The 23,783-nt window shown below is 38.7% G+C and overlaps 1 protein-coding gene across 3 annotated transcripts in view; it reads left to right on the top strand.

Annotated features, from left to right (window-relative positions):
- MYO5C (myosin VC) overlaps nucleotides 1-23,783 on the top strand; it is a 59,733-nt gene that overhangs the window by 26,826 nt on the left and 9,124 nt on the right. For all 3 annotated transcript variants that reach the window (XM_089538854.1, XM_089538855.1, XM_089538856.1), the window contains 21 exons: nucleotides 760-885; nucleotides 1,524-1,607; nucleotides 1,847-1,981; nucleotides 3,431-3,528; nucleotides 4,100-4,186; nucleotides 4,314-4,425; nucleotides 4,630-4,841; nucleotides 6,174-6,339; nucleotides 7,186-7,332; nucleotides 9,160-9,324; nucleotides 9,487-9,580; nucleotides 10,176-10,239; nucleotides 12,724-12,904; nucleotides 13,255-13,348; nucleotides 15,073-15,136; nucleotides 15,233-15,313; nucleotides 17,987-18,167; nucleotides 19,421-19,514; nucleotides 20,206-20,269; nucleotides 20,919-21,075; nucleotides 23,535-23,622. In XM_089538854.1, the coding sequence (XP_089394980.1) occupies nucleotides 760-885; nucleotides 1,524-1,607; nucleotides 1,847-1,981; nucleotides 3,431-3,528; nucleotides 4,100-4,186; nucleotides 4,314-4,425; nucleotides 4,630-4,841; nucleotides 6,174-6,339; nucleotides 7,186-7,332; nucleotides 9,160-9,324; nucleotides 9,487-9,580; nucleotides 10,176-10,239; nucleotides 12,724-12,904; nucleotides 13,255-13,348; nucleotides 15,073-15,136; nucleotides 15,233-15,313; nucleotides 17,987-18,167; nucleotides 19,421-19,514; nucleotides 20,206-20,269; nucleotides 20,919-21,075; nucleotides 23,535-23,622 (2,494 nt within the window). The remainder of the gene's footprint in view (nucleotides 1-759; nucleotides 886-1,523; nucleotides 1,608-1,846; nucleotides 1,982-3,430; nucleotides 3,529-4,099; nucleotides 4,187-4,313; nucleotides 4,426-4,629; nucleotides 4,842-6,173; nucleotides 6,340-7,185; nucleotides 7,333-9,159; nucleotides 9,325-9,486; nucleotides 9,581-10,175; nucleotides 10,240-12,723; nucleotides 12,905-13,254; nucleotides 13,349-15,072; nucleotides 15,137-15,232; nucleotides 15,314-17,986; nucleotides 18,168-19,420; nucleotides 19,515-20,205; nucleotides 20,270-20,918; nucleotides 21,076-23,534; nucleotides 23,623-23,783) is intronic.

The following is a 23,783-nucleotide window of genomic DNA, read 5'->3' as shown; positions in this document are numbered from 1 at the left end:
CTCTCAAGTAGGATACTATTCACATAATATCCAAAGATGTCAAGGCTGGCCCTTTGGAGATGAGCTGGGAAGCAAGGAAGCTAATCAAGCAAATGCACAAGGATGAGCAATCTAAGAGCTCAGCCTGAGAACCCAAGCCAAGTTACCTTTTTGGACCATATTCAACCATAACTTGTCTGAGCTTTGTGCCTGCCGTGGGTCAACCCTGCTGAGCTGTTAGTGGCACTGCCATGGTTCAGTGCTGTGGAATTCTGGGAACTGTAGTTTGTTGTGGCATCAGAGCTCTCTGAGAGAGAAGGCTAAATGTCTCACAAAGATACAGTTCCCAGAATTCCATAGCATTGAGCCATGGCAGTTAAAGTGGTGTCAAACTGCATTATTTCTGCAGTGCATATGCAGCCTCTGGTCATCAACAGTGGTGGTGGTGGTGCTGAAGAACAATAGACTTTTCCTGGAAGAAGCTACCATAGTAGTAGTAGTAATAATAATAATAATAATAATAACAACAACAACAACAACAACATTTATTTATATCCCGCCTCTCTACAAAATGCAGTTGTGGCGGCTTACAATAGTAGTACCATAGTACTATCTAGAGGAAGGTACCTGGGTCTTGTTACTGAACTTCCCTCATTTTAAAATACCTTTGTGCTACAGAAGATCTATCTTAGTAGCTGAATAAACCTCTAAAGACATTCCATGTCATTATCAAGTTTAGAAGTTAAACACCTGATGCTTCTTTTGTTTCTTTGTTTATAGTTGCCTCAAGGAGCAGATGAAAATTGGCTTCAGAAGTTATATAATAATTTTATAAACAAGAACCCCCTCTTTGAGAAACCAAGAATGTCAAATTCTTCTTTTATAATCCAGCACTTTGCTGATAAGGTAGGGTATTATCTTGCCATAATGGACCCTTTTCAAATCTAGATATGTTACTTGCAGTGGGAATAATATTCAGTTGTCTTGATGAATGCATTTACCTAAATGGTATTAATTATGTAATGTGCATCCATGAAAATGAAACCCTTGACCCCCAATGACCTCATAATTTAAGAAAATAATTTATTTATTTTTTTAAAAAGGCAACAGAGAATATGTATTTCTACTTTAGTCTAAAATTTTGTATACAGATTGAGGTACAAATGCTAGTAGATTGTCCCATTATTTTGAGGACATTGCATCATTCTGATGAAAATGGCCCAGAGTTGGAGCCAGTCTCTTGATATTGCACCGGAAACATCCTCCTAGGGCTTATTTTTGTCAAAAAAAAAAAAAAAAAGATACAAATATGTCTTTAAATCAGGAGTGGGAATTATGAAGCCCTCCAGAAGTCATTGCAGTGCTTCCCTTGGTGGTGCTCACCATTGGCTCTGCTGGCTAGGGCTGCTGGGCTGTGCCAGCCAACAACATCTTTAGAAGCAACCCATCATAGAGCTTGAAAACTGGATCAAATGCATTTTATTTTTCCTGCTTGCTGTATGTCATATTGCTTAGAATTTGTTGATTGTACCTTTCTTGCTCAGGTAGAGTACAAAAGTGAAGGATTTTTGGAAAAAAACAGAGACACGGTATATGAAGACTTGATTGAAATCTTGAAAAATAGCAAGGTTTGTAAATGTACTTTTATTTCAGCTTAATGACAACTATCATGTTTTTTGTGGTATATTTATGTACTTAACGCAGATAGATAGCAGCCTGGTTGCAAGTTCTGATGCCTGCCAGTCATTTTTGTGGATTTCAGGCTTATTTTCAGACACCTTAGTTGCTAATGAATAGCTTTCCAGGTGGGGTGGAAGTGGAATTGATCTGTAATATCATTACCATTAATTGTTTGTTTGTTTTTTAGTTTCAACTATGTGCAAACTTTTTCCAAGACAACCCCATCCCTATTTCACCATTCAGCTCAGCGATCCAGTTTAAGTCTGCAAAAATAGTGATCAAATCACCAAATAAACAGTTCCGTACCACAGTTGGCAACAAGGTATTTTTCTTTAAAAATTCATTTTGGAATATATTTTCTTTGTTTGCTGTAGTTATAGTCTAGATTTCTTCTAAGGAGTTCAGTATGCATGCTTCCTCCCTATTCCATTTTATCTTCCCAATAACTCTTAAGAAATAATGACTGACCCAATGCTATCCAGTCAGCTTTATGGATATTTGTACCTTCAGGTTTCCACAAAATGTGTTTTTTTAGGAATGCAAAAACTCCACTACATGGTGATCATAACATAGGTAAGTGTCATAACTCACCCTCTGGAGTCCAATGAGTTAAACACAGAGTCAGATGTCCACAAAGCTACAGCTCCTGATAATTGTAGTCTCTCTGGAGCTGAGGGCTGAGGTACAGTAGGCTCGAACAGGAGGTGGTTGTCATGCTCTGCCTTCTGGACCTCACTCTGAAGTTCTGGACCTTATTCTGACAATGACAGTGAATGTAGGGCAAGTGACAATGAGTGCCAGGGAGCTATATTGGTGCCAGAGACCCCCCCCCCCAGCAGCCGCTGTGTGACATAGCAGTATTCACCCCAGCAGAGCATCATCAAGAGAAGGAGGGATGGAGACGCTCCAAGCATTTATGTCTAAAACACACAGCAGTCGAAACAGCACCTGTGCGAAACTGCCAGATCATAAATAGCCCAACACACCTTCCTTCAGAAAGCTGTTGCCGACAACTGAGCCAGTAGCATTAATGAAGTCTCAGATGCAGAAAGCAGCAGGTTTTGCCCTATTGATAAAGCAAGTGAAGTCAACTTTCTGAGTATGATGTGGCTTACCCAATTCTAACCACCAGGATTGATCTTCCATTTCTTTCTTCCTTTATTTGCCTGACGCAGGGTCCATAACTAGATTCCAGCCTCAGAATACGATGACTGAAATATAAACTATAGATAATCTGATACTGAGTGAGAAGTATCTAATGCAAGGATGGAGTGGAGGCAGGACAGGCTATAAGCAGCTATCTATAGTAATCGAAACATCTTTGACTGGCTCATCTCATGTCCACCAGCCTCGGACTACTTCAGACCTCTGTCCCACCCACTATCCACCTCTGAGCATTCTCAGGTTGCGTGGGCAATATAAAAGGAAAGAATATGACATGTAGGGCTATCTGTTTCTGGCACATTTTCTTAGTGATATTGGGACATTTTGAGGATAGCGTAGGAGGGATGGACTTGGGACAGGTTAAGTAAGAGAGATGGGACTGAAATTAGCTGAAGGATGGAAGGAGGAAAGGATGAAAAGGAGAACCCAAACATATATGCCTACCTACCCATCTAGTTCACAGACACTTACTTAGTTTTGCAAACAATGAAACCCTGTTGTATTATTAAGCTGTACTTCCATGTTTCAAATCTATTCACAAATTAGATTTGAAATATATTTATTTTGAATCTCAAGGTATGCAATTTTTCCCCATAATATATTCCAGTTCCGCAGTTCCTTATACTTGTTAATGGAGACGCTCAATGCAACTACACCTCACTATGTACGATGCATAAAGCCAAATGATCAGAAGTTAGCATTTGAGTGAGTACATTTATTCAGCTGAAACATAATTTTACCTTTCATCTAGATGCCTTTCTTTGAGACCGAGTATCAATACGCTTCTACATCAAATTATTGTATAGTGTAGTCACTTTCCAAGTAGTGAATATAAGTAATCTACTTTCCTTAATGTTGTTGTTGTTGTTGTTTTGTGTTTTCACGTCATTTCTGACTTATGACGACACTAAGGTGAATCTATCATACGGATTTCATGTAAAGTTATGTTCAGAGGGAGCTTGTTTTGCCTTCCTCTGAGGCTGAGAGAGTGTGATTTACCCAAGGTCACCCAGTGGGTTTCCTTGACTGAGCAGGATTCAGGCCCTGGTCTCTAGACTACACAGTTGTAGTTCAATGCTCAAACCACTGCACCATTCTGATTCTATATATATTATTTGGTTTATCTTTTACAGGAATGTAGTATGGAGGTTTATAACTTACAGTTTAGTTTTGCCCCTTGTTAAAATCTCACACAATGATATGTAGGTGATAAAAAATTAGGGCATAATCATTAACAAATATGGCAGATAATAACATTTTTATCCTGCTCCTTTAGGTTTGATGCCAAAAGAGTGGTTCAGCAATTGCGAGCGTGCGGTGTTTTAGAAACAATTAGGATTAGCTCTCAGAGTTACCCATCTAGGTTTGTATCAATCCTTAAGGTTATTTATTTGATCTGATTTATATCCTAGCTTTCTCTCAGCAAAGGACCCAAGCTAGGTATTTAATTTATATATTTAATCAGCTCAAACGTTCTTTTTATTTTATAGATGGACTTACATTGAATTTTACAGCCGCTACAGCATTCTCATGTCTCAACATGAACTCTCTCTATCAGATAAAAAACAAATTTGCAAGATAGTGTTGCAACGACTGATCCAGGTGAGAAGTTTTTGTAAATCAGGTATGGAAATGCCAGTCCCCATTCAACACCTAAACCTGATATGTCATCCGTAAATGAAAATGTACGCGTATATCATAGTGTTCCTTTATAAGATCTAGAATTACAATTTTTGAATCATATCAGAACAGATTTTAAATGCTTTGAAACTATCTTTTGTGCTCTTTCCCCACCCTCGCCTTCAGGATCCAAGTCAGTACCAGTTTGGCAGGACAAAAATATTCTTCAGAGCAGGACAGGTTGCTTATTTGGAAAAGTTAAGGTCAGATAAGCTGAGGCAAGCATGTATCATGATTCAAAAAAATATGCGAGGCTGGCTGCAGCGAAAGAAATTCCTCCGTATCAGACAAGCAGCAGTTACAATACAACAGTACTTCCGAGGACAACGTACTGTGAGGTAACTTCAGAAAATAACCTTATTCATTATTGAGAAGGCCAAGGATCATTCCTGTAAAAACCATCTTGATGTAAATGTGGGAGAAGGTTTAGCACTCTGGACTACCACTTTTTTCTCCTGTTGCACATACTTTTATATCTACAAATCATGAAATCTAAAGGACTGCTTCTACAATAGGTTTTAAATGGGGGTTAGCTAGCTCCCTAAGGGTGGCTCAGCATAAAGGTTTGGAGCCCCTTTCAACACAAGATCTAATCCAATCTCAGAGATGTTGAGGACCACATGCCAGGGACGGATAGGGCCAAAATGAGAAGGAGGAGTCCAAACATCCCAGCATAGCTTTGCTTATAACCCTTGTAGTCAGTAAGTAAGTGTAATGAGAGATGTTTCAACCTTTTAGAATGTGGAAAAATCTTTACAAAAATTTGCACCCAATGATGGTGGCAAAGGGAAAGGATGTGACCATTGGAAAAACCCCAATAGCAGGTACAGGGGTACCTCTGGAAGGGCAGAACCCCACAGGTCTTAATATTTTCCACCTTTCTTTGAACATGGGGCCCAAGGTGACTTGCAACAAATTTAATATAAGATAAAAACCTGATGATAACGAAGTTAAAATGCAATTTAAAAGGTACCATATTAAAATGCCATTAATTTAAATGGGTGTATTTTTTTTCAAAAGCCCACACACTGTAACATTAAAGATAAAAATACAACAGACACACACCATAAAAGACTCCCCTCAATCACTTAACCATCAAATATCTGTTTAAATAAGAACATCTTTGCTTGCTCTCCCCATGGATCAAGGTGGGGAATACCTGTGGTGTACATGAGTGTGCTGGCACAGATGTTTTCTTGCCACAGGGTGATCAGTGCCTGTGCTCTTGGGAATAATGGTATGGTAATATGGGAGACAGATATGTCTTTTATAGCGTAAGTGAACCTCATGATCAGAGCGATCTGCCAAAGTTGGTGCCATCTAGCAATCAGGTTTTTCATAATTTTGTGCCAATGTTTGCTTTGGCAGAGCCAGGGCATTCCATACCAAATCCAAAAAAGATCTAATTTTAATTTGTAGAATATTTTAACATCTTACTATTTAAAAATGGCTTTTCCTTCTGCTTCTGAATGAAACTGTCAGCCATCCTTTTAATGTTATTTTACAAATCTGGTCATCAGAGCCAACTAAAATTGCTCAGGAATTACTCCAGCCCATATCTTGACCCTTGGCCATCTCTTGGCCATATAGACTTCCTTGCTATTGAATACCCTGTTCTTGAGCATCTTCTCAACGTTGTGTTTTAAATAATTATTTTATTTTGTCTTTAGACAAGCGATAACAGCAGCTGCCTTAAAAGAAACATGGGCAGCGATTGTTATCCAGAAACACTGCCGAGGATATTTAGTACGTAGACTTTGCCAACTCATCCGTGTGGCTGCTTTGACAATTCAAGCTTTTACACGAGGATTCCTAGCAAGGAAGAAATACAGAAAGGTAAAGACAATAAACAAATTCATCTAGGAACCACAACCTATGTATTAAATCTAGATTTCAGTGAAAAAAGTAATTCTTACATTCACTAGGTTGTTTCTTTCTTTCCCACTATCTTGACTAGTGCTGTATCTTTTTAAAGACATGTCTCTGAAATTTGCTGCGTATGGGTTTAGAACTGTATTACATTGTGTTCACAATTGTGAATTCTAACCATTTTAGAATTGTTAATCAAAGCAAGTCCATCAAATGTAGACCAACACTTCTAAAATGCTTTTGGTGGAATTACTTGTTGTCCAAATTAGCATGCTGAATAGATCTGTATGAGAGTCTGAGTCAGTGTTAGTTTTGAGCCACTAAGTCCCCAGTTCAAACAATATGTTAGTCAAATTCCAAAGGTGACCATTGGAGGCACTGGTTGCTTACCTCAGATTTCCATTTGCCAAATGAGAATTGTAATGTAGTCAGCCCTCCACACTTTGCAGCTTTGACTTTTGTGGATTTTATTATTTGCTGACTTGCTTAAAGTGTTCTCTCTAGTAATCTCTAGGTCCTCCAGCACAGCTTTGTGGCCAACTATTATAAGACCTTGTGTTGGAGGGCCTAGAAATTCCTAGAAAAGTGTTCTCTCCAGTTAAAAAAATAGTGTTTTTTCACTTTCTTGGGGGTCCTGTTTCCCTAGCCCCAATGACTGTGGAGGGCCTACTGTACTCGTAGTAGGAACTAAAGAGGAGGAAAGGAGAATGACAAGATTTATATTGTGGTATTATTGTAAAGTTTTCTGAGATAGCATTTGTTAGAACAGTAAAACACTAGAAAGAGCTTCTGTTTGTTTTCTTTAAAATAAAGATGGTTGAAGAACAGAAGGCATTGGTTCTGCAAAAATATGCTCGAGCTTGGCTTGCTAGACGCAGATTCCAGAATATTCGCCGTTTCGTGCTGAACATCCAGCTTTCATACAGGGTGCAACGATTGCAGAAAAAACTGGAAGACCAGGTAGTTAAGAAGTTTGCATTGATTTTAGATACATTTATTTTAAGTACAAAGTGTCTCAACACAAGATGATGATGATGATGATGATGATGATGATGATGATGATGATGATGATGATGATACTGTAATAATAATAATTTCTTATATGCCACTCCCCATGGATCAAGGTGGGGAACAACAAAATTTAACAGACAACATAACTTAAAAAGCATCAGTTAAAATGCATGTCAGTTTAAAAGGACAAACAAGATTACATATATTAAAACAATCCACATTCAAAATAATTGCTGATTTGGAAGGAATGTGCCTTTTCTGTGGTCAAAATTTTCTATTATCTCAATGCAGAGGTGGGAATCATGTGGCCCTCCAGGTCTTTAAGCAGAGGCTGGATGGCCATCTGTCAGGGATGCTTTGATTGAGAGTTCCTGCATGGCAGGGGGTTGGACTGGATGGCCATTCTTGGGGTCTCTTCCAATTCTACGATTCTATGATTCTATATTGTTAGTCTGTGAATCCCAATCCAATCACATCTGGAGGATCACATGATTCCAGCCCATCCATTTTAAACCTAGATGCAGAATTCCAGTGGTGTAGAAAACAGAATTTTACAGAACTTGAAGAAGCTGGAGCTTTGCCAAGACGGAATAATTTCCCGAAGCCCCAGCTCACCATGCTTGGTGTGAGATTCTGGGAGTTCTATTACAAAAATACCTTTTCAAAGCTCTGACTGCTTGTGGGTTTTTTTCTTCACATTCTAACTACTGTTTAACAGACATTTGTATGCTGTCGATATGATCATCACCCTGATGCCAGTGGAAAATTGTTTCAGTTACCTGAAACTCAGTCAGTGATGGACTCTCCTTCTTGGGAGGTCTTTAAACAAAGGAGTTTATCACATGGGAGGCTAAGTGCCCAAATCCTGTGCAGAAACTGGGAAAATCCAGAAAGTAAAAAGCGGCTGATTTTGTCCACTTTCTGTGCGAGTTAATGTTGGATTAATGTTCAGTGCCCTCGATGTGTCTGAAAGTGATCCTGCTTTTGCGGGATTTGTCCACTTTCAATGCAAGTTAATTTCGGATTAATGCTCAATGCGTCTGAAAACTATCTTGCTTTGGTGGATTTAAATCCCATTTCTACATGGGGTTTGGCTGATTCCCTCCCGTGTGATAAATTCAAGAGGTTGGATGGGCATTTTTTAGCAATATTCCTATGTGAATCGGGGTTGGACTGAATGGCTCTTTTACTCCCTTCCAACCCTAAGATTCTAGGATCCCCCCAAACCACTTCTTGTGTGTGCTTGATTACATGTGTATTTATTGCTATTTTTCCACAGCTAGAGCAGCTAGACCAGAGTTTCACAATCAGACTTCACTGGAACTCTTTGGTTCTGTAAGAGATTGCTAGGAGTTGCATACTCTGATTGTACTTGAGGTGGCTTCTGAGCACTTGAGACTATGGCCTGTTACAGGCTTCCAAAATAAAGCTGCTTCGGGTCTCTTTGGAGGTATGCTGTTTAAATGATGCATGCATCCTAAGAATCCGGAAGCTGCACCAAAGCTGCACTCCAGTGCTTAGGAATGGAGTATGGCTTTGGCGCGACCTCCGGACTCTTAGGACCCATGCATCATTTAAATAGCATACCTCCAAAGAGACCCAAAGCAGCTTTATTTTGGCAGTCTGTAACAGGCCTGAGTGATTATGTGTGGATTCTGGAGAATTGGGGGTGAAGGGAAGACAATTGCAATTGCATTCCCTAGTCATAATGCTAAACAAATTAATAGAATTATTTTTCTCACTCCTAATACAGTACTAATTTTATATTGATTTTAGAATAAAGAGAATAATGTCCTGTTGGAAAGGTTGACTACTCTTGCCTCAAATCACTCCAGTGATGTAGAAACTATTCAGAAGCTTCAACTGGATCTTGAAAAATTAGCCACACAAAAGAAAATGTCTGAAGAAAAAGGGAAGAAGCACAAGGATGAATATGAACAGGTTAATCTTAATAGTGCGTCCAACAAACTAAAGAGACAAGTGGGATTAGGTTGGGAGTAATATAATTCTGAACAATTTTGAATTAATTGAAGTAAGGAAGTGGTCTTAAAGATATGGTATGTATTTAACACATTTTGCCCTGTCTTTACTTTTTCCATATAGAGAGTCTCAAAACTTGAAAATCACAATTTAGAGTTACAGGAACAGAAGAAAAAACTAGAAAAGGAGCTTCAAGAGAAAACGGAGGAAATGAAAGGTACAATAATTCAGATTAATCACCTGGAGAACTTTAGAATCAGGATAGTATTGTTGGGTTGCTTTTGGAGCAAGCTGAAAATTAAAATATTGCACATGAGGCCGAAATGATAAGATGTGACAAAAAGGCAGCAGAATAGAGAACTCGATTTGTTCTACATCCACAAATAAACAATGAGGATGATATGCTTTTATTGTAGCAGAAGCTGACTTTTATGGACTGAGGTAAAGCATAGCAAGAAAGTTTTCTTAAGCAGGCTTATGTAAATTAATGTGTGCTGCACACGATAATTTCCTGGTATACTAAACCCTGTTCTATAGTTTATTGCCAAAGATGCAAGCAGGTCTCTAGGATCTGCATGCTGTACTTTTCATAAGCAGTGGTTATATGTGATCCCTAATCTGAAAATTAATTTTAAAGTACCATTGTGTCTTTTCAAAACCTGTGTGACATAAGTCCTAGCTGTATAAAATTGTCCATTTAAATTGAGACACATTAACATTTACTTTTATACTACAGCTTACATGTACTCTTGGTTTTAAAGTATGTTTTTCTGTTAAGATTTTGTTTCAAATATAGCATTATCTTTCTACAGAGAAAATGGATCACCTAACAAAACAGCTCTTCGCTGATGTCCAGAAAGAAGAAAAACAACGAATGTATGGAATTGTGATTTTAATTTGCCTTTTACAGTTTTGTTATATTTATTGATATTCCCATTCTCCAAAGAACTAGGCATGTGCAATGGAAGTAAAAATGATACTAACAGAAGGTAGTAAATTTAAATAGTATAAATAACTGGGTAGTTTACCTTGCAAGCCTTTTAATGGATTTATGGAAAGAGTTGCTCCAGTGTATCACTGACGTCAGCATCTATTTGGAGATCTATATATTTACAATCTTTTGGACTATGTATAGGATTCAAGAACTTCCAGCTAATGAATTTATGCAAACTGGGGGTATAAATCCTCTCTTCTTTTGTTCTTGTATGCAAGAATGAAAAATTTGAACAGTTTTCTTCTTGTTGCATCAGAATAGTGTTTGGTTATTATTTGCACTTCAAGACACTTATTGGAAAACCTATTTTGTACCTTAGAATTTTTCCCCCAGAAGATTTGTTAGTATTGGAATCTTTCTCTCCCTCATCCCAGAAATGTTGCTTTTTGCAAGAAGGCAACTTTTCTGCACAAAAAAGATATATATATATATATATATATATATATATATATATATATATATATAAAAAATATATATATGAATGATTTTTTCCAGAAAAGCTCCTGAAGTGTGAAGAATCTTATAGCTATTCCCCATTTTCATGGAAGGAAGTTTTGAAATTTCATGCCCCATCCTTTTCCACAAAAAATTATGAGTATTTTTACACCCCTAATGCAAATTAAAAATTCATAGAGGAGAGTGTGAATATGCATATGGACAATTTGTCTGAGAGTGCCAATCAGTAGGCATTTATGAAATTAATATTTAATAAAAATGATTTAAGGCATGCCATTATATTTCAGATACCCTAGGAGGAGCTGTGTCTGCACTCCTTTTGTGACTGAAGATTGAGTCAGCAGATTTATGGTGTTATGAGACAGCAGATCAGCTGAATTATTATGTTTCTGAGTCATGTCCCTTGCATTATTTTACCACAGGAAGGTTGAGGAGTATAGCACTCCAGATATTGCACTGCTGGTCTTGTTAACTTTAACCAGCCTAGCCAAGGATGGGGAATTGTGGGAACTGCTGTTTAGGGCACTACACAGTTCTCACATCTGTTTTAGGACATATCCTCATATTGCTGGTATAACAAGGTATCAGTGATATTTAGATAATTCTTAGACATTGGAGACATCAGAATACTTCTTTTGGAATGGGGTTCATGGGGCTATTGAAAGACAGTGGAATAGCTGAAAATTGGATGGCAACACCATGCATGAGCTCCAGTCATGGAAGGCTACTCGGTCTAGTTCTTAGTGAGTACACTTACTGGATCCCTCTGCGGTGCACTCCAAGCTGTTCTATTGAGCCCCCATACTGTTTTGGAGAGGAGGAGGAGATGGAAGGGTATTCCTTTGTATCCATTCCTGGGTTCTATTGAGCCAAGCATAATGGAATATTGTAAACACAATTGCAATGTAAGTCCCAATACGTGTTTTCAACAACAGTACAAGAAATTATATTTTAAATTTGACACCTGTGCACTGTCCCCAAAGTTCCAAACATTCAATGAGATTCCAGCCGGGGACCTGATTACAAGACTGGACACTTCTGTCTATGCTGTTCAGTTTTGTAGAGTAATTTAAGGCTATATCCTAATCTAGCTAGTGCATACACTGGAAGCTGCACCAGAAAAAGCCTTGTGCGCCCTGGAAGAAGTAATGGGGCATGCGCCTGTGCCATGTTTGGTGCCACGCAGCAGGCGTGAGCCCCATTGCTTTCAATGGGGCTCAAGCTTACACGTTTTTTCTTTTATGCGGGGAAATCTGGAACTTTTGGGTGTATGGGCCTTCAAGTCATCTGTCAACTTACAGTGACCCCAAAAAATTTTCATAGCTTTTTCTTAGGCAAGCAATACTCAGAGGTTGTTTTGCCAGTTCCTTCCTCTGAAATACAGCCTACAGCACTTGAGGTTCATTAGCAGTCTCCCATCCCAAATACTAAACTGGGCTGAACCTGCTTTGCTTCAAGATCAGATGGGATCTAGTGCCTTTAAGATATTTAGGTTGAACTACACAACTGAAAATACTACTGTACTACTGCTGAAAATAGTACTTGAGAATTCAAGGAGAAAAGGGACTACTCCTTAGCCCTGGCAACTGTAAGACCACTCCAGCTCTCCCTTTCTTTCTGAACAAAGCCAGCAAGTATGGCCCTTTCATTTGGGTTTTGCTACCCACTGGGTAAAATTCAATAACTCGTAGATATAACACTTGCAATACCTTCCATCTATTTGTGGTAGTTAGGCTCCAGTGTGATGTTAGAATGAAGTTCTGAGATACATCTAGAGAGAGAGAGAGAGAGAGACAATGAATTGCACCAAAACAATTTGTTTATTACTGTTTTTAGATTTTATGTCATTTTTGTAGTTACAGATATATATAGAAAAAATGAGTTTACAACTTCTTCCTAAATTTTTGTAGACTGCTTGAGAAGAACTTCCATAACCAGAAACAAGAGTATGAGAAAAAGATTGAGTTGCTCATGGCAGAAATAAAATCTCTCAAAAATGAAAATGACCAGCTTCAAAATCAAATCCGGGAAGAACAACAAATTCAAGGCGGCTTAAAAATGGAAGCAGAGGAACTTGCAAACCAAGCCAAGGTAAGATACAATTTAAACAGATACATCCTGTGACTAGAATTAATTAACATAAGATGCATAAATGTTCAGGATTTAATGGAAGGGCTGTATGACTCTGTGAAATGCTCTAAATTAGTATGCTTGACACCTCAAGCATCTTTAATCTAAAAGTATCCTCATCTGTAAATTGTCTTAATAGCATTGTCTTTTATTTTGTCTCCATATATATATTTAGGGCAAGTAAATAACATTTTTCTAAAAAAAAAAAGAGATGCTTTTTATCCAGTCATAAATTCTTGTTGTTACTGTTACTGCGATTTACTCCATCTCATTGTTCTCTGTCTCATTTTATAAATGTTTAATGAATGTAGACAATTCCTGAACTGCAAAAAGAAATTGAACTAATTCAAATGCAAAAAATGGACGTGGAGAAGCAACTGCAGCACCAGAAACGTGAAATGAGAGGTAAATTTAATATCTTTCTCATTACATATGATTAAAATACAGTGCGCCCGCGTTATACGCGCTCAAGCCGTGGGGGGTGCAAGGGGCGGCACATCCCATTCATATGAATGGGGTGTGTGCCCATGGCGCGTGCGCGCCGCCATGCCACCATGCATACGAGACCCACTCAAGTGAATGGGGCTCCGGCATAGGCGGAATTCGCCTTACTTGGGGGGTCCGGAACGGATCCCCCGCATAAGGCAAGGGTCCACTGTATGTTGATATTATCTTTTTGATTTGTTCCTCAACATGTTGAAATATTGCTGAATTTCTAAATTCGTTGATTATGTGTACATGTGTACTAAGCCCAGAAAGTCAGAAACATTGATATGGTGTGCATTCAGTGGATATTGTCAAGTACTTTATCCCAAGTGGGAAAAATAACTTTGCATGTATGTGTGCACGTGTCATGTCCAACAATTAACCAGGTCTAGACATTCAGGTTTTAGTAGTTAAAACTCAGTGAACATTTATTCAGTAACTGTAATTCTACACTAGAGATATTCAGAAGTAAAAAGCACGCATGAGCAGTCACCACTTAAACTACAAATAATTTAAAGATTTGTAGCAGGTTCATTATTCATTGCTTGCAAACTCAAACCAATTTTGTTTTCCCTCATTTGCCATACTAAACCCACTGTGTTCTTTCATAATTTACTTACCAGCTGAATGATGTTGGTATTTTGGTCTAAGCCAGCTTCTGTTGCTTTGTTCTACAGTACTAGTTGGGCAATAACCATTTCCTTACAGTAATTGCATTTCCATCAGTTCGCCCTTAAAATCATGGCAGGTAAAATGCAATAAATTGCAGCCTCTGGCAGCATGCCTTCAAGTTGACTGGCAACTTATGGCAACCCCATGAATTTCATAAGGTTTTCTTAGTCAAGGAATTATTATTATTATTATTATTATTATTATTATTATTATTATTATTATTATTATTCAGTCTCAGAGGATGGCAATGGCAAAAACCCTCCTGAACAAATCTTGCCAAGAAAACCCATGATAACTTCATCTAAGAGTCAACGTAAGGTAGAAATGACTTGAATGAACACAAGAAAAAAAAGAAAGAAAGAAAGAAAGAAAGAAAGAAAGATAGAGTAACACAATGCATACAAAAAAATTTTTTTGGGGGGGTCCTAAAATAGATGCCAGATTGAACTTAAATAGAAAAGGGTTAGTCATATAAATATTTGTTTACATCTTTATTTCTTTTTGCTTAAACTACTTGTGCTGGGGAAATTAGCTACTCACCAAAAATAAAATGAAATAATGCAAGTATAATAGAGTGCACCCATGTTTTATGCGGGCGCAGCATACCCAGCTTTCAGCATACACTGAAAGTCACACCGGAAAAGCCCCTTGCACACTTCAATTTCTTTATTTTTCTTGGTAAGAATGGATTATTCTGAAGCAAGTTCTCTGCAATTTGTTCAGAGTGAGAAAGGAGCTGAGTCATTTCAAGGTGCCTTTTGTGGTCACCATCAGGTCACTTCTTGTAATAAAGCTAAGGTGAGTGGTTGCCAGGGAAGGGGCCATTTGGTTTGGTTCTTCATTGCTTACTGCTATCTAACTGAGATTTATCTGTGAGACAAAATGAGTGGTTGCAGTAAAACCATCAACATTTATAAAACTATGCTGCCAAAGTGGAAATGGAGTGCTCATGTAACATCTTTTCTTTACAGATAAAATGTCAGAGATTACAAGGCAACTTCGTGAGAGCTATGACTTTGCAGGTGTAAGAAGCAGGTACAGAGATATTGTTTTTCTTTTTAGCAAAGGGAGCATCTCACTTTTGTCTGAGATTCTTCCTTCATAGTCTTTTCTCCTTTTGCCTTGTCACAGATTGTCTACTGAAGATTTGGAACATTTAAATGAAGATGGGGAACTTTGGTTTGCATATGAAGGTTTGAAAAAAGCTACAAGGTTAGTCTTATCTGTTACTTGAATACAGTTCTTGCCTGAATATTGATAGAATAATGGAGACATCATCATGAATCTTAAATATAATCAGTCATTGCTCTGTAGCAGAGAGACCAATATTTTCAGTACTGTGGGGAAAATTACCCACTTAAAAATATTGCCCTTCCATCAATCAGCTTTAACAGAAATATGCCAACCTTGCAAATAATCAGCCATTCTGAAGCTATACTTGTACAAGTATTGGAAGGGTTCTTTTGCTCCCATACTCACTTACCTAATCCATTCAGCTGGGTTTCTTCTTCTTCTTCTTCTTCTTCTTCTTCTTCTTCTTCTTATTATTATTATTATTATTATTAACCTTTATTTATAAAGCGCTGTAAATTTACACAGCGCTGTACATACAATCTTTTTAATTGGACGGTTCCCTGCCCTAAGGCTTACAATCTAAAAAGACACGACACAAAAGGAGAAGGGGAAGAGGATGAGGGCCAACAGTTCTTCTCTACCTGCGAGGCCTGGATCAGGGGAGATGGACTGGAGGGAGGACATAGCAATACAGGAAATGATTCAAAAGATGTCTTTTGCTGAGTCAAACTATTTGTCCATCTCAGAGATTGGAACTACAGCTTCCCAAACCCTGAAAACAGCACAGCTAATGTCCAAGCAGAGATGACTTGCCAAGACTTATTTTTGTGAGTTCCTCCTTCTCACTGCATGCTAATACACTGAACTCAGCTCAACCATTTAAAGCCAAGATTGGAAAGATATATCAACATCTCTGGTTTTATAAGACAGAAGAGAGATGGACAGAACTGCAGTGTTTATTGATTTTGAAATTATCAATTGCTCCAAAATTCAAGCTGCAACATTTGCTCTCTCTTAGCTCCGTGTGTAATGTTCTCAGTTTTCTTGCTTTAAAGGGTTGCTGGCTTGAAAAAGTAGGCAGAGGGCAATTCACATTGGCAGCATTGACTTTCAGTGGCCTTGGAAGGCATGGTGGGATGACCAATGAGGCAATATGCACTGTGTTACAATTTGCACTTTTTCTTGTGTTTATTTGGGATATTTGCAGATGCTGTTACATGTCTGAACTGTACTGTGTTTAAGAGAACATTGAAAACCAAATTTTGCTTTAGAAGATGTGTAGTGCTTGTTTGTTTGAACTCACGAAAATAAGTCTTGGCAGGTCATCTCTGCTTGGACATTAGGGAACTTATAAGCCGCCCTGAGTCCCAGTCCTGGGAGAAGGGTGGGATGATGATGATGATGATCATCATCAACAACAACAACAACTGCTTTCAGGTACACTTGAACAAGATGGACCAGAGCTTGAAAAATTACTTTTTTGAACACTAGCTGTGCTGTTTTCAGGGTTTGGGAAGCTGTAGTTCCAGTCTCTGAGATGGACAAATAGTTTGACTCAGCAAAAGACATCTTCAAGTGTTATTCCTATGTGCTTGTGGTCTGATAAGAAAATAAGTACTATTTTGGCTGCTCCAAAGGCAGAAATTTTATAGTAGTCCTGCTATGTGGGATATGTTTGAATAGGCCTCTTCCTTATCGCCACAAGGGCTTAATTTGAAGGTTCCCATGTCAGCAGCTTACTTATAAATAGCTTAGATTCACTATGCTATCTGTTCTTCCTTCATATTTTTTAAAATACTGTGTATTCAGTCTGTAGACATTGGCAATTTTATATAATGAATTTGTCTTAACTCCCTTCCCTTTGACCATACTTTCATGCAGCTAAACCAGAGAAAAGAGTTCAGTTTGGTTTAAGAAACTTTCTGGGACAGTGCCCTTGTCAAGCCTAATGCAGCATTAGAATTTTAATTATGGGCATTTTGAACTAAAACAACCTTTCCCCACTTGAACTTTTTGCAGTATTAATTGCTAGAGTTCCTATAGTCCATTTCAGCTTCCACCACCCTAGCATCATCCAGAGACTACAACTCCCATCATCTTTGCCTGTGCTGGCTTGCACCCAAATTAAGAAGGCTGGCCTTTGTTAATTGATCTTCGTAATTCTCTTCTGCTGCACAAAATATGGCTGCATGGGGGAAAAAATTGGCATTGAATTGATTTTGATTATGGGTCCTGTCTGCATGGGCCAAATAAACTGGCCTCTCCTTGTCCTCTCAGTGAGGGGTACGGATGAGTCTTGCGCAAACAAACTGGATAATATCTGGCTGGCTGTGCACTAGATCTGGGCTATACCCCTGGTAACATGCTTTTTAGAAACTCAGAATTTGCTCTGGATCTTCTTGGAAAATTGAAAGCCTTTCATTTCGATGCTGGGTGGCTGTTTGCACACGTGTCCATTATGCCTCCAAGTATCTCTGCTACCCCCATGGCCACTCACTTTGAGGTCAGAATGAGGTGCCCAGCCATGTGATTGTCTCTGGGTCCCACATTCTGTCCTTGGAGTGAAGTGACGTGCTGTTGCAGCGAATGTGCCAGAAGGCACAGCAGGACACGCATGCAAACAGCCACCTGGAATCAGAGTAGAGGGTCAGAGGTAAAGGCTCCTTAGAGTCAGGGCAACTCCAGGACCAGGATGTTCTGGTCTGTCAGAATATTCTGACTAGTGCAACCAGGACCTTAGCAGGGATATCCATTGCATTAAGGGAGCAGTGCTGTTTCTTTTACTCTAATGCATGTTTATTTCTTCAACAGAGTATTAGAAAGCCATTTCCAGTCTCAGAGAGAGAGCTATGAAAGGGAGATAGAAGGCCTCAGTTCTAAAGTAGAGCATCTTAGTCAAGAAATAACCCACTTACAGAAGCTGTTCAGAGAAGAGAATGACATAAATGACAGTATCCGACTCCAAGTCGCCAGGCTGACCTCAGAAAACATGGTGAGCAGCAAATATTGTATTATAACACTCAGAAACAACTTGTAGAAGCAGATTGCTTGGTCGCCAGTTAAGTAACATCAACTGCTGTTGAGCAGCTTCTAGTTGTAAGGCATCCTTCTACAGTTCTGGTTGGCATCTTGGTTAGTCTCAATTACAGTATATCCATTCAGTTGTTAGATGGCGAGTTAATGCATAGATAAATATATCCGCAGATACATTTCAAACCAGCTTTAGCACAGCATATGGAGTTGAGACTGCCATGGTTGCCTTAGCTGATGACCTTAGTCTGGGCATCAACAGGGGAAGTGTGGCCCTGTTGGTGCTGTTAGACTTCTCAGCAGTTTTTGACATGATTGATCATGACATCCTCCTGGAACGCCTGAGAGAGTAAGGAATTGGAGACATTGCAATGCAATGGTTCCGTTCCTTCCTCTCGGGCAGATTCCAAATGGTGATGCTTGGGGATAGTCGCTCTGCAAAAAAAGAGCTTAATTGTGGTGTCCCCCAAGGCGCCATCCTGTCCCTGATACTATTCAATATATATAAGAAGCTGCTGGGAGGGATCATCTGGAGACATGGGGCGGGTTGTTATCAGTATGCTGATGACATCCAGATATATTTCTCCATGTCTCGGTCTACAGCTAAGACTACAGGTGGCATCTCTCCTCTCAGTGAATGTTTTAAAGTGGTAATGGACTGGATGAGGAAAAACAGACTAAAACTGAATCCAGACAAAATGGAGGTATTCACAATAGGGACCCCTAATCCAGGTATTGTGATACAACCACCAGGCCTAGACGGGGTCACACTCTCCTCAAGGGACTGTGTTCGCAGTCTGGGGGTGCTCCTAGACTTGTCGCTCCAGATGACAAATCAGGTAAATGCAATGGTCAGGAGTGCTTGCTATCAGCTTCAGCTGATACGCCAGCTGCATCCTTTCCTGGAAGTGGGGGACTTGGAAACTGTGGCACATGTGCTGGTAACCTCACAACTCAATTTCTGCAATGGGAATACCCTTGTGCTTAGTCCAGAAACTCCAATTAGTTCAGAACATGGCAGCCATGTTGGTTACTGGTAAAACCAGACATGATCATATAACACCTATTTTAAAATCACTCCACTGGCTGCCCATTGGTTTCCAGGTGCAGTACAAGGTGTTGGTTATGACCTTTAAAGCCTTAAATGGCTTGGGTCCAACCTATCTGCCCACTATAGGCAGTTGAATACTGAATATTCTCTCCATTTCTATGAAGATGATTCCAGATCTTAAACAGCAGATTTCTGAGCTTCAGAAGCAGAAAATGAACCTTGAAAGCTATCTTCAGGAGGAAACTGCAAATAATAAAGGTAATTTGTCCCAAAGAACCTTGATTTTGCAAGCAGGTCTTTTGTGATTTTTTAAATATGAGAACATTTTAACAATTAAATGATAGAACACATAACTTGGTATAGCGACAGTCCAAGCCATCCCTAGTGAAGACTGTCCACCAGCATCCTTAGTTAAAAGGGTGACAGGGAGTAGGATTATTACCCCAGACTCTAAAGACCCACCACTGTTCACAGTAGATAATGTTTTCACTAGTAAATACTGTACTCACAGGCTGTAAACATCACTCCCTAGCTATGGAAGTTGTCACTTCTCCATTTTATCCTGTGCATGAGCAAACACACAAACATTTTGGTCAAAATATGGACAGCTGTATTCCAGGAAGTGCAATTTCTCATTAAGCCAAAGTTGCACAGTTCCTATGTGCTTTATATTCACTAAAAGGGAATGGGAGGACGTTTTTGTGAAGCCGGAAGCAAACTTCTGGCCATTTCCAGTTTCTCTGGGATGGGGTGGTATATGTGCAAGGTCTGAAAAATTAACCTCTATGTTCTCCAAAGTAGTCCACCCTATACTAGATGGATGACCAACACTCTCAATAGATGGCTATCCCATATGTCTTTGCTGTCATGCCTCCAGTATATAAGAACACAGTTATTCTTAATTTATTAAAGACACTAAGTTCTAATCCTAGCTTTATTTTCTCTAAAGAGAAAATGGAAGAAATTGCAAATCTGTTGCAGCACAACATGGAAAAAGATGGAACAAAAAGGAGGTAAGAAAATAATTGTTCTTGTTAATTCTTTTTAAAGTTGAGTAATATTGGCCCTAGGTTATCAATATAATATTGAACCACACAGAGAAGGAAGCAGAGTTCTGAAATGAATACAGCCAGCCCTCCATATCCACGGATTCTTTATCCACAGATTCAGCCATCCAAACTTGAAATATTTCCAAAAGATCTAAATTCCAAAAAGCAAACCTTGATTTTGCCATTTTATATAAGGGGCACAATTTTACTAGGCCATTGTATTTAATGGTACTTGATCATTCATGGATTTTGGTATCCACGGGTGTCCTGGAACCAAACCCCAGAAGATATCAAAGGCCCATGGTATATGGCATCAGTTTCATACAAAATTTCCACTTGTTTTTTAAAGTACTGCCTGTGTAATATCAATTGGCAGTTTATCATTTGATGAAAAGTTTCACCTGTGTATTTCTTCAGGCCAATCCAACTTGACAGGCGACGAAAGCTGACTGGGCTTGTTTATTTTTCTGACCAGTTGGAAACCCTAGTTGAAAAAATTCAAAAATGTTGGTGAGCTTCAAGTGAATGAAAAAAAGAAAGAACGTATAGCAGAACTTTATAGCAGAACTCTTCTTCACAGAGGAGAACAAAAACATTTTTTTTCTCTTTTCAGAGTACTACAAGTTCAAAATGAAATATACACTAAGGAAAAAGAAAAGCTGATAGCAACTTTTCAAGAAATTCAGGAGACAAGCAATCACATGGATAACGAGAATGAAACCAAAAGTAAAATATGGCAGGATGTAGCATATCTTACCATGGAAAATACGGTAAGGAGGTAAATAATGGTTTATTTAAATGTTGCTAAATAAATTTTTCATAAATTTATATGAAAACACAATTAAGAATGAGATATTTAAGCTAGATATTCAAGAAAAGAGAAGGAAGACAAAACATATCTATCTTTATATGCTTATTTGAAGAAAGTCTTTTAGCTAAGATCCTGCTGAATATCTAAGATAATGTAACTATGCCAGCAGTGGCATGAGGGCAGCAGAAGAAAAAGGGTTAAGCATAGAATCATAGAGTTGAAAGTGACCACGAGGACCATCACGTCCATGTCCTAGTCTCTGGAGCAGCAGAAAACAAGCTTTCTCCATCCTCAATGTGGCATTATTTCAAAAATTTAAACGTGGCTGTCATACCACCTTTTAGCTTCTCTTTCCCAGGCTATATATAATCAGCTGCCTAAGATACTCCTCATAGGGCTTGGTTTCCAGATCTTTCCCATGTTTGTTGCCCTCCTCTGGACACACTCCAGCTTGTCAATAGCTAAGTGTACTGGGGAAGAGTGTCTTCAGAGACAAGGTTCTTGGGAAGGTTGGCCTATGAAGTTGCCTCTTCCGTGGTGTCACTAAGAGCTCTTTCACACAACACAACTGTACTGCCATGATTCCACTCTAATTGACATGACAACCTATGGAATCCTGGGATTTGCAATTTAGGGAAGAGTTGATAGAATTCTTAGTTAGAGAGCTCTAGAGCATACAAATCCAAGGATTCCACAGGATGCTGCCATGGCACTTAAAGTGGAACCATAGTACTATAACTGTGTAGTGTCAAAGGGCCTCAGACTAAAAATGCAACTGCTAGCATAAAGGACCATTACAGTATATTAGTGTGTATCTCAACAGGATTCCAGCCAATGAATTCAATGGGATTTACTCTGGGGCATGTATGCTTTGGATTGGAGCCTTATTTCCTTGAAATGGGTAGATATCATGCTGTTCACAAGCCAGAGGTGGCCCTGAGATTGCCCCACGCTGCACATCCCTAGATAGGCCTGATACAGACAGCCAAAATAAAGCTGCTTCAAGTTACAGTGGAGGTATAGTGTTTCAATGATGCATGTGTCCTAAGAGTCCAGAAGCCACACCAAAGCCATGCTCCAGTCCTTAGGGCTGGAGCGTGGCTTTGGTGCGACTTCTGGACTCTTAGGATGCATGCATCATTGAAACACCTTACCTCCACTGTGACTGGAAGCAGCTTTATTTTGGCTGTCTGTAACAGGCCTAGATCGATTGATCTGTCATCTATCATCTATCTATCATTTATCAAGTTATTTATCTATACTCTCTCTCTCACTCTCTCTCTCTCTCTCTCATCTATCTATCTATGCTCTATCAATCATCTATCTATTTATCAATTATCTATCTTGGTCTAAACATGGACAACAGCCTCCAAATGCCTCTACAATTGGCCATTTTAGGCAATTTTAGGAAGGACAGACCTGTTTAGGCCCCATTAAGGCTTTTTTCAAACTGGAAATAACTGGAAGGAAAATATAATGTAATGTTTTTAATAGGGTAGGTTGTATGCCAATTTTATATGACACACGTTTCCCAAGCTGATTTCCTAATGCATCTTAATCATGGGATTCTATAAAACCATGTTGCAGTGGAAACACTGTTTATGACCTGGAATTTTGTGTTCATTATCAACTTACACTGCAAACCATTTGCTTGTATTAGATTAACCTGTTAAAACATGATTTTGTGTCTCCATCATGCATTTAGGAATTAAAAGCTTTTGACTTCAGCTTTATGCAATTGCACTTTAGTTCAGTGAGGCTGTTTACCACATTAGAGATTAGTATATTCCTAAATAGAGCCAGAATGGTGTAGTGGTTTGAGCATTGGACTAAAACCTTGGAGGGTTTGAAGCCCCACTCAGCCATTGAAACCCACTGGGAGAACTGTGGGCAAGTCACACTCTCTCAGCTTCAGATAAAGGCAAAAGCAATCCCCCTCTGAAAAAAAACTTGCCAATAAAGTCCCATAATAGAGATTTTGCTTAGGGTAGCTAGAAGTCAGAAACGACTTGAATGCATACAACAACCATATTCATAAATTGTTACAGAATTATAATTTAATATTGTCGATACTGCAATGCATAAACCAGGAACAGGATTCAATAGGACTATGACTAAGGTTTATTAATAGAACTATAAAGAACAAGGAAATTATAGAACAGTACAATACACAGTAGACCATGAAAAATTCTGCTTGTGCTTTTTACCAGTATTTATTAGGAAACATTCATTTGTAATGTTCCTACAAAACCTGATTTTCCTGTTTCTACTGCAAGTAACAGTGCTGTTTATAAACCAGAATTTTGTCCTGCATATAAAGATTAATTTAAATAGTATCATAAAGAAGTCAAAATTCTATGTAGACGGGAGGTCTTTTTAATGTACTTTATTCTTTGTCAACTCTACTGGCGACTGCAGGATCTAGAGGAAGAACTTGATAAGAAGGACAGATTAATAAAGAAACTACAGGATCAGATCAAGACTCTCAGAAAGTCAATAGAAACAGGTGAGAGAATTTAATATGCACTTCAGATCTTTTTATACATTACAAACTACGTTAAAAACAAAACTAAAATTAAGGTCATAATTGCAGGAGCTCATGGGGACAGGTTCATCTTGCTGTGCTGTCTGTCAGTTATAGTCCTGCTTGTAATAGATAGCTGCTAC

This window comes from Sceloporus occidentalis, unplaced genomic scaffold, assembly GCF_023333645.1.
Source record: "Sceloporus occidentalis isolate IW3139 unplaced genomic scaffold, rSceOcc1.0.p SCAF_9, whole genome shotgun sequence".
In the NCBI taxonomy this organism is placed as follows: Eukaryota; Metazoa; Chordata; class Lepidosauria; order Squamata; family Phrynosomatidae; genus Sceloporus; species Sceloporus occidentalis.
Note: the sequence above shows the minus strand (reverse complement) of the source record. Positions and strands in the feature narration are given on the sequence as shown.